Source organism: Cynara cardunculus (genome assembly GCF_001531365.2).
Source record: "Cynara cardunculus var. scolymus isolate 2C chromosome LG 1, CcrdV1, whole genome shotgun sequence".
In the NCBI taxonomy this organism is placed as follows: domain Eukaryota; kingdom Viridiplantae; phylum Streptophyta; class Magnoliopsida; order Asterales; family Asteraceae; genus Cynara; species Cynara cardunculus.
The window spans coordinates 49,101,412-49,109,802 of record NC_037528.1 but is presented as its reverse complement, the minus strand read 5'-3'; the positions used below and the strand labels follow the sequence as shown (position 1 = coordinate 49,109,802).

Genomic DNA, 8,391 nt, shown 5'->3' with positions numbered 1-8,391 from the left:
ATATAGGGAAATTTTTTCAAACGGTGACATTATTTGACTAAAGAAATAATACTAACAGGATACAAACTCGGGTTTGAGTTGGAATAAAAGTCTTGCAAACCAACTCTACTAAAAATAATATGTTCTCATTGCAGTTTCGAAATACATGCGGTGACACAAACCTAAAGTTTTCTMTCTTTCGACRGAGAAATAATACGGTAGCACAAAACAAATTAATATGATTTTATCATTAATCAAGTTATTTTATTCAATTTTTTTCACCCAAATCACGTTTGACTTTGAGACTATGTTTGGTAAAAACTAGTTGATAGGTTAGATCACAATATTACTATCCAAAGGAACATGTTGAAAATTGGAATGTTTTTAAGATTTTATTGAAACAAATTACAAATACATATTGCAGAAAGAGTTTTTATTACATAGTTATGGTMCCCAATACAAATTATAATTGAACTTCTTGTGAAACTTTTTGGAAATTTCGTTGTTGTCWCCTTGAAACTTTCATTAAAACAATGTTGACTTACTTTCTACGGTTTCTTGAACCCAAATCATTCTAAAAATGATTTAATATAAACTTAAATAAACAATTTAGCTATAAACTTACTTGCAATGGCTAAAATTCAATTTTCGTAATAAAAGTAATTCCGTCAATGAAGGCATTGCCAGACTAAGTACAGTAATAATCGTCATGGCTTGCATTTTGGCGTTGAAGAAGGTCCCTTTCACTAACATTGTTACAAACTTCGTCAGATGTAGGTATTCTAATCTTATCATCCGATTCTAGAATGCCCATTTTTCAAAGTAAATGCGAACCATAATAACCATTACTGTAATCAGTGAATTCTAGTGGCGTTATTCAAAGATTTGGTATATAGAATGGAAGTGGGTTGACACCAAGTCAACTCTTTTATTCGATAGAATGATACTTTTAGGTTGTTTCCATGAATCTTCCATTAAAAGAAGGTGTTCAGCTTATTACTTGAATTCATCTTTTTCTAATATAAATCCAAATAACATTATTATACTTCATACTACGATGTAAATTCATGTAAATACTGAAACTTTGTTGTAGGTTTTGAATCATTCAAGAACATAAACCACAAATCATTAACCTAAGCAAGTTATATTTTGTAATCAATAAGAATTTTGAGAACAAATATCATTCATTATATGAGATTTTCTAATGATCAAAATAGTGAATAATTCAAATAATTTAAGAAAGTTGAGAGTAATATTTTGAAACTTTTGTTAAATTAAATCAACAATCTATTCCTTTTTCAAAATTTTACCTATTTTTTTAATAAAATAATAGATTTTTAAATCAAATTATCTAAAATATAATTAATATTTTAATTAAATAAATTATACCAGAAAATGAGAATCTCATTATCTTTAATTTAAGAACGATGAAATATATATATTATATATATATATATAGAGAGAGAGAGAGAGAGAGAGAGTGAGAGTGTGTGTGAGTTATTATACAACTCTTTACATTTGTACAACCAATACAACCCAATCTCAACCGTCCACTTAATTTGATGAATATGTGATTTTATAGAAGTTTTGATTGTTTCCTAATATAAAGTATTGATCATAATTAATGAACCCTATTCATCTTCCATAAATATTCAAATCATAATAAATGAACTCTCATCATTTCCATAAATGTCTCAATTTATTGGGTTGCATTGGTTATACAAATGTGATGAGTTGCATTTGAAACGATCTCTTTCTCTCTCTCTCTCTATACTATTATAGTTTGTGCACAAACTCTAAATCTACAAGATATGGTATAGTTTACAAACATATTGTGAACCAAAACTAAATTAATAAAGCTAAAACCTAACATACATTTGTGAACACGGTCTAAACCTTGTGAATACCCTAGTAAAAAAAATTATTAATAGTTTTTACATTGTGTTCAGTGTATGCTAATACGGAGATAGGAGAGAAAGATATAAGTATGAAATTTTCTTAAAAATGCACACTACAACAAAAACAAGTTTATAGGACACTTTTTTGGGACACTTTTCAAGACTCGTCCTTTAAAAAAGGCTACTACGACACATTATTTTATTAGTCCTATTTGATTTAATTTAATAGGACTCTTATTTTTGATGTCTTGCGAACAAAAAGATTAGTGCAAGTAATGAATAACAGAAGAAAAAMCAAAACAATCTACGTTGTAGTCTAGCCCATCGAAACTTGGTCTAAGCTTTTGTTGTATCTCCGCATTATGATGCTGTTAGAGTCTATCCACTTCGCTTTGCCATACACGTATAGGCTTGCCATACAAACAAGCACCCGAAACTCTAAGAGCCAAAGGGTGGCCTTGCAAACATTTCACAACTTGGTAAGCGATCCCCTCGAAATCCTTTCTAGGATTGTTTTTGCCAAAAGCATACAAACTAAAAAGATCCACAACTTCATAATCCGGTAAAAATGCCATGTCATAAATTTCATCCACTTTATGATACCATAAAAGCCGTTTGTCTTTACCTGTGAAAATAATAAAACTTCCTGGAAAAAACCAATTAGGTGAACCCACGAGTACTTCTAACATATCACAATGATCCACTTCATCAAGAACAAGTAGGATCGGCTTTGTTGGCATCCTTTCCTTTATTACCATAATTCCTTCACTAACATTCGATATCTCTACTACTCTTGGAGATCCCATCCAGCCATGAATATAGCTTCCTACCATTCAGCAACCTTTGTTCTATTTGAAATTTCATGTTTGGCAAACGCTTCTGCATAGCTCCCGATCTGTTTCCTCATCACATCAGGCTTCACGCATCATAAAAAATGATTCGAAGCTCATGTTTGTGCTCTCCCATCTTCTTGCGCTCAAGGATTTTTTCAAGTTCCCTCGAACACCATGATGAAGATGCATAATTTTTTAGAGAATATAACTATCAAAAATCTCGATTCTTCAATGACTTTGTTGAGTTGAGGAGATATATTTTCTCCTAAAGAGACATCATTAATCATTATCATCTCTAACGCATGAATTCCTTTTTGTCCAAAATCTTTGAATAGATGATCCATAAAGCTTTTATGGATATCTTCACCTCTAAAGCTTACAAAGACATCATATGTCCATCAATGTCGTTGAGCTTACGCAGTAGCCATTATCAATGATGAAAGCTGTGTTAAGCACGAGTAAAGATTAGCAAAAAGGATGTAGCTTAAAAACTATGATGCAAGATGGATGAGTAAAAAAGACTGAGCAAGTAAGAATATCACTGCGTATGATTGGATTAGATATAGAGCGAAAGGTAACAAGTCTCTTAGCTGGGAGAGGTGGATATGTAATCCGGTTGAGGCTGTGTACTCTGTTATTAACTAGCTCCTCGCTAGTCCTTTTCTCCGTTCTTAATAAATTCTCTTTTGCGATTCAAAAAAAAGTAAGAGTATCACAAATGGGGATCTATCAAGTTCTAGTCTCATAGACAAGTAAAAAAGTTGGATTGAGTGATGAAAATGAAATGGAACTAAAATACTGATCCAAAGTCAACAATTTTGACCTAAAAAACAAGATGTTAAATTACAAGTTCATATAAAGAAGCTTATATAGGGTGAGGAAAAGGCAAACCAATTGAAAGGAGCAACGATTTCAAGTAGTCTCGTCGAATTCTCATTGACTCGAAGTTCTGTGATTAGCTATTAAGGTGTGAGTTTTTGGGTTTGTTTGGGGTAGAATCTCATCAATTCAGTCAATATTAGCATGCGGTTCGTCAATCGAGCCCCAAAATTCTGCCCGTTTCCCCTTCGAAATTTGTCCTAGTAATTAATTGCTTAAAGTTAGTTGGTAGAGTTTCGGTTATTTTATCATCAAGAGAGGTGTGCGAATCGCCAGAAAAACGGGTCAAATGACCGTCGATGTGGCGTGACTTTTCTGTTTGGGCTGCTGGTCTGTGTGGGAAGAGGCTGCCCAAATAGAAATTAAGCTGTTGATGCGTATATTCGATGAGTGTCATGCTTTTTATATATCCAATTCGATATCTTTGAAGCCATAGTTGTTGTATCCCTATTATGGAGCTTTTCACAAGTTACCTTCCATTTTATTTATATTGCTTCCATTTTAGTATTTAAGATTCATAGAATATGGATGGATTTTAGTAGTCGTAAAATCAAATTTGTTTTGTTTTATGTCATTAAGTTATCAATTAGTATCAATAGTAAATCTTGTGTATTTTTAGGTCGGGTATAAAGGAGTAGACTTGGAGAATTGGTAAGCTTGGTAAAATTTAAGGTACGGATTCCTAAACTTTTTCGTTCGTATAATTCGTTTAAATATGTTTATGAACCCTTTAACTCATGTTTATTCAAATTGTCCCTTATCACGTATTTCCGTTCACTCGTAATTGTTATACAAGATGGCAGAAACGATTTGTCTTAATCGCGTTGTTTAAGTCGATTGGGTTGGCACAAATTTGTGTTTTCTCCAAAAGATTATGTTTAATGGTTAGGTAGCATTTTAGTATGATTTTTGTACCTCTAAATGTACATATATTTGTACTTGTAATCGGTTATATATCTTTATTTGAGCCATCTTGATTGTTGCAACTACTTGTTCGATCAACGTTTTCTTACTTTGCTTATGTTTGTTTATTCACTCGATTTCAATACGGTTCCTTCTTAACTAAGACTGTATGACGTCACATTCGTTGTGACAAGTTAACTCTGGGTAAATCGAGCTACTAACCACCTATGTTACCATAGGCACATCATTGTGGTACCGATGACGTGAGACTAACCGTGGCAGTGTAATCAGTCCACGACGTCTCCACTTTTTTACTCTTGTGAGAGCTATTTTAGTGTGATGGATATTAAATTTAGGAGGCGTATGGGTTAGCCTTAGCACATAAGATTGTTTGGAGTATTAATTATTTTGGAGGTTTTATATACTTGTTACATTATGTTTGAAGTAACCCCCCTTCTTTTGGAATGGGGGTGTTACATATAATTATAAACTAGCCGAAAAACAAACTGTTGCCTACTAAAGTAGCTAATGAATGAGTCATATTTGGTAAAAACTAGTTGATAGGTTAGATCATAATGTTACATGATTTAAACAAACATGTTGAAAATTAACTGAAAGATATTTGGAAAAAATTTAAGAGTTAATTGAAACAAATTACGAATATAAATCAGAGACAGTTTTCATTACATATACTTAGGATAATGAACACAAATTACAACTGTGAGGGAAAAATGACAAAATTATGCTAGTATCATGACATCCAAGCTTTGACATAAGCATCACCACAATACATATTTGTTTATCATACTACCTACCATGACCAATTGAAACTACGATGATTCCTCCATATTTCGATGGCACCTCCTTCATGTGTTGGAGTCGGGAGCTCCTGCATGAGACTGAAATTCGTCTATTCTTCTATATCTTCATCAAAAACAAGTCTAAAACCACATTCTTTTACCTCAACATCATCATTATCTTCAAACCAAAAAGTAACAAAATTCTTTGCCTCCTGCCATTCATGATAAACTCGAGTCTCAAAACAAAACCATATGATATCTGACTTAGGGATTTCAGTGGAACCATATATAAATTGATAGAGGTGACCCAAAGAAGTCCCATCAAAGTTGTCCACATGATAGTATGGTAAATTGTTGTAACTGAAGTGATCATAATAAGACTTTTTCAGCGTCAAAACAACACATAATCCATATCCCCTCAACTTGTTGTAGCAGAAATTTGGACGCAAATCATACTGTAAGTGATTTCCCATACTTGTATCTGTAAACCATTGTGGAATTCTATTTCCATGATATTTTATATCCAAATGGAAATTGTCTTGTCCACCGAAGATTCCACGTGTGTTAATGGGGAACTCCATAAATTGAAGCAAAGAAGAAATTTGGTTTCTAAAATTGTGGGAGGTTATAGATGAGTTAAGATCAAGTGGAGGCTGACAGATATAAAATTGGCTTTCAATACTAACATTCCTTAACAATTTTGGACAACCGAAAAAACTCATGGATAAGGATGATTGAATATTAAAATTGCTAGGTAAATGCAAGGAGGTGCAACAATATGCTTTAAGAATCAGAAGGTTAGGTGGAAGTTCTGGAAGCATTTCCAGCTTCTTGCAACCATAAAGGTAAAAACATATAAGGCGATGAAGTTGACTCAGACATCCAGGTAAGCTAGTAAAGTTGTTCCCTTCCAAGTGTAGAGATTCTAGACATGATAAGCCTCCAATGCTATCAGACACTTCCAATATATTGCTATCGCTAATATTTAATTCTCGTAAGTAACGTAAATCCACGAATGAAGACATTACTAGACTTTTTTGGGGATGTTGTATCTTACTTGGTAACCATGAATGTTGATAAATTGAAGCCCACCGTCTAGACCGCTTCTCTTCACGTCGACCAATTTTCAGTACTTGAAGGTTGCATTGAGAGAAAACAAAACAAGGAAGGTCAATTATGGCGGTTCCATCAATAGAGAACTCCTTCAACGTCTGGATTGTGCTAAAGAATTCAGGAAGTTTGTCCAGTTTTGAGCAACCCGAGAGATTCACAACTTCAAGAGAATCCATTTCGACTTTGTAGGGGAATCTCCTAAAACGTTCGCAATATCTCATATTTAGAACAACAAGCTTCTTGAGCATTCCAAAAGATGGGTGGACTTTGACCAAGTTAATACAACCTTCAAGAATTAACTCTTCGAGATTTGTAATACTTGTGAAATCAGGGGTACTTGTTAGGTTATGACAATGCTTTAGCTTCATCACTTTCAACCTTGCAAAACACTTAACATCCGGTACAAAAATGTTGGTACTTAAATCATGGGGTGTTAAAGAAAGAAAAAAATTCATGAACGAATAATTACCTTAGGTGTTGTCCAAAGAGTTTTTAAGTGGCTGTAAGACAAGTCAATGACCACAATGTTTTCTGGRTAAAAATCCAAAGGGAACTCGAAAGGGCATCCATTCCAATAAAGCAACGTTAACTCATTCGATAAAGCTTTCAACCATCCAGAGTAATTCACCTTAGAGTCCTCCCAAAAGTTTATGAGTTCCCCATAAGAAATTTTTAGGATCCGCAGATTTTTCATATCTTCAAAAGCTTNTCCAGAGTAATTCACCTTAGAGTCCTCCCAAAAGTTTATGAGTTCCCCATAAGAAATTTTTAGGATCCGCAGATTTTTCATATCTTCAAAAGCTTCACCGTCTATGTGAACGTTTTGACTAGATTGCTCTAGAGAAAGGTCAAGAACTTCCACTCCTTCTATTGCCTAGATACAAGTAATAAGATTATCAAATTCTGAATATTATGGAAACATATAACTTATATGGAAAGCAGTAACATGTGCAATTACTTAAACTATGTATTACGTAGAAAAAAGAATTATATGCCAATTCTTACCTTATTTTTGCTCAATACATTACGGAAATCTGATAAATTCCATAGTCTGCTCCACACTTCCTTTACCACAAATTCCTCATRTATAATTCTCCTTGCCATGCTTTGAATCAAATCATGCATTTGAAGTGAATTATTATCACGAGATATTGTAATAAGTGACTTATCTAGTAGAACCTCGATATTAGCATGTGCACTGCTTCCTAGTACACTTACTGCCAAATCTTTATCTTCCCCAATGAACGAGCAGGCGATATCAAGAAATATGTTTTTCTTATCGAAGTCTAGCGCATCAAAACTTGGTCTAAGCTTTTCTTGTATCTCTGCATCAGGATATTTTTGGAGTATATCCACTTCGCTTTGCCACACATCCATAGACTTGCGATACAAATGACTACCCAAAACTATAAGAGCCAATGGGTGCCCTTGCAAACACTTCAGAACGTGGTCAGAGAGCACCATGAAATCCCCTGTTGGATGCTTATGGCGAAAAGCATACAAATGAAAAAGCTCCTTGGCTTTATGAATCGGTAAAAATGACATGTCATGAATGTTATCTACTTCATGAGACCTTAGCAACTGTTTGTCTTTACCGGTGAAAATAATAAAACTTCCAGGGCAAAACCAATCATGGGAACCGGCTAATGCTTTTAATTGCTCCCGATCATCCACATCATCCAGAACAAGCAAGATCGGCATAGATGCCATCCTCTCCTTTATTAACTTGATTCCATCAYTCACATTCGTTAACGTTTCAAGTCTTGTTTTCAAGATGCTATTAATAATTTGCATTTGGACTTCAGTTATGCTTTTATGTTTTGCTACTCGTTGGACATTTTCAAAAAAACAGCATCCCRTAAAGTCYATACACATCTTGTCATAAATAGCTTTGGCAAGAGTTGTCTTCCCTACACCGCTAATACCACATATTCCAAGCATGTGCACCTTACCCGGTCTAGTGAAGCGTGACAAGTCCATTTCCTC

At 33.9% G+C, this 8,391-nt stretch overlaps 2 protein-coding genes across 2 annotated transcripts in view; both read right to left on the bottom strand.

Annotated features, from left to right (window-relative positions):
* Positions 1-2,248: 2,248 nt before the first annotated feature.
* On the bottom strand, positions 2,249-2,710 carry LOC112507161 (TMV resistance protein N-like). Its single transcript, XM_025111608.1, has one exon. It carries the CDS (start codon positions 2,708-2,710, stop codon positions 2,249-2,251), a length of 462 nt encoding a protein of 153 aa, XP_024967376.1.
* A 2,692-nt stretch (positions 2,711-5,402) lies between these two features.
* LOC112507151 (TMV resistance protein N-like) overlaps positions 5,403-8,391 on the bottom strand; it is a 3,978-nt gene continuing 989 nt past the window's right edge. The window contains exons 2-4 of the mRNA XM_025111596.1: positions 7,411-8,388; positions 6,875-7,279; positions 5,403-6,794 (exon numbers count right to left, since the gene is read on the bottom strand). Coding sequence (XP_024967364.1) covers positions 5,403-6,794; positions 6,875-7,279; positions 7,411-8,388 — 2,775 coding nt within the window. The remainder of the gene's footprint in view (positions 6,795-6,874; positions 7,280-7,410; positions 8,389-8,391) is intronic.

Coding starts and splice junctions, on each gene's coding strand:
- LOC112507161 (XM_025111608.1), bottom strand. CDS start 2,710: ATGGTAGGAAGCTATATTCATGGCTGGATGGGATCTCCAAGAGTAGTA.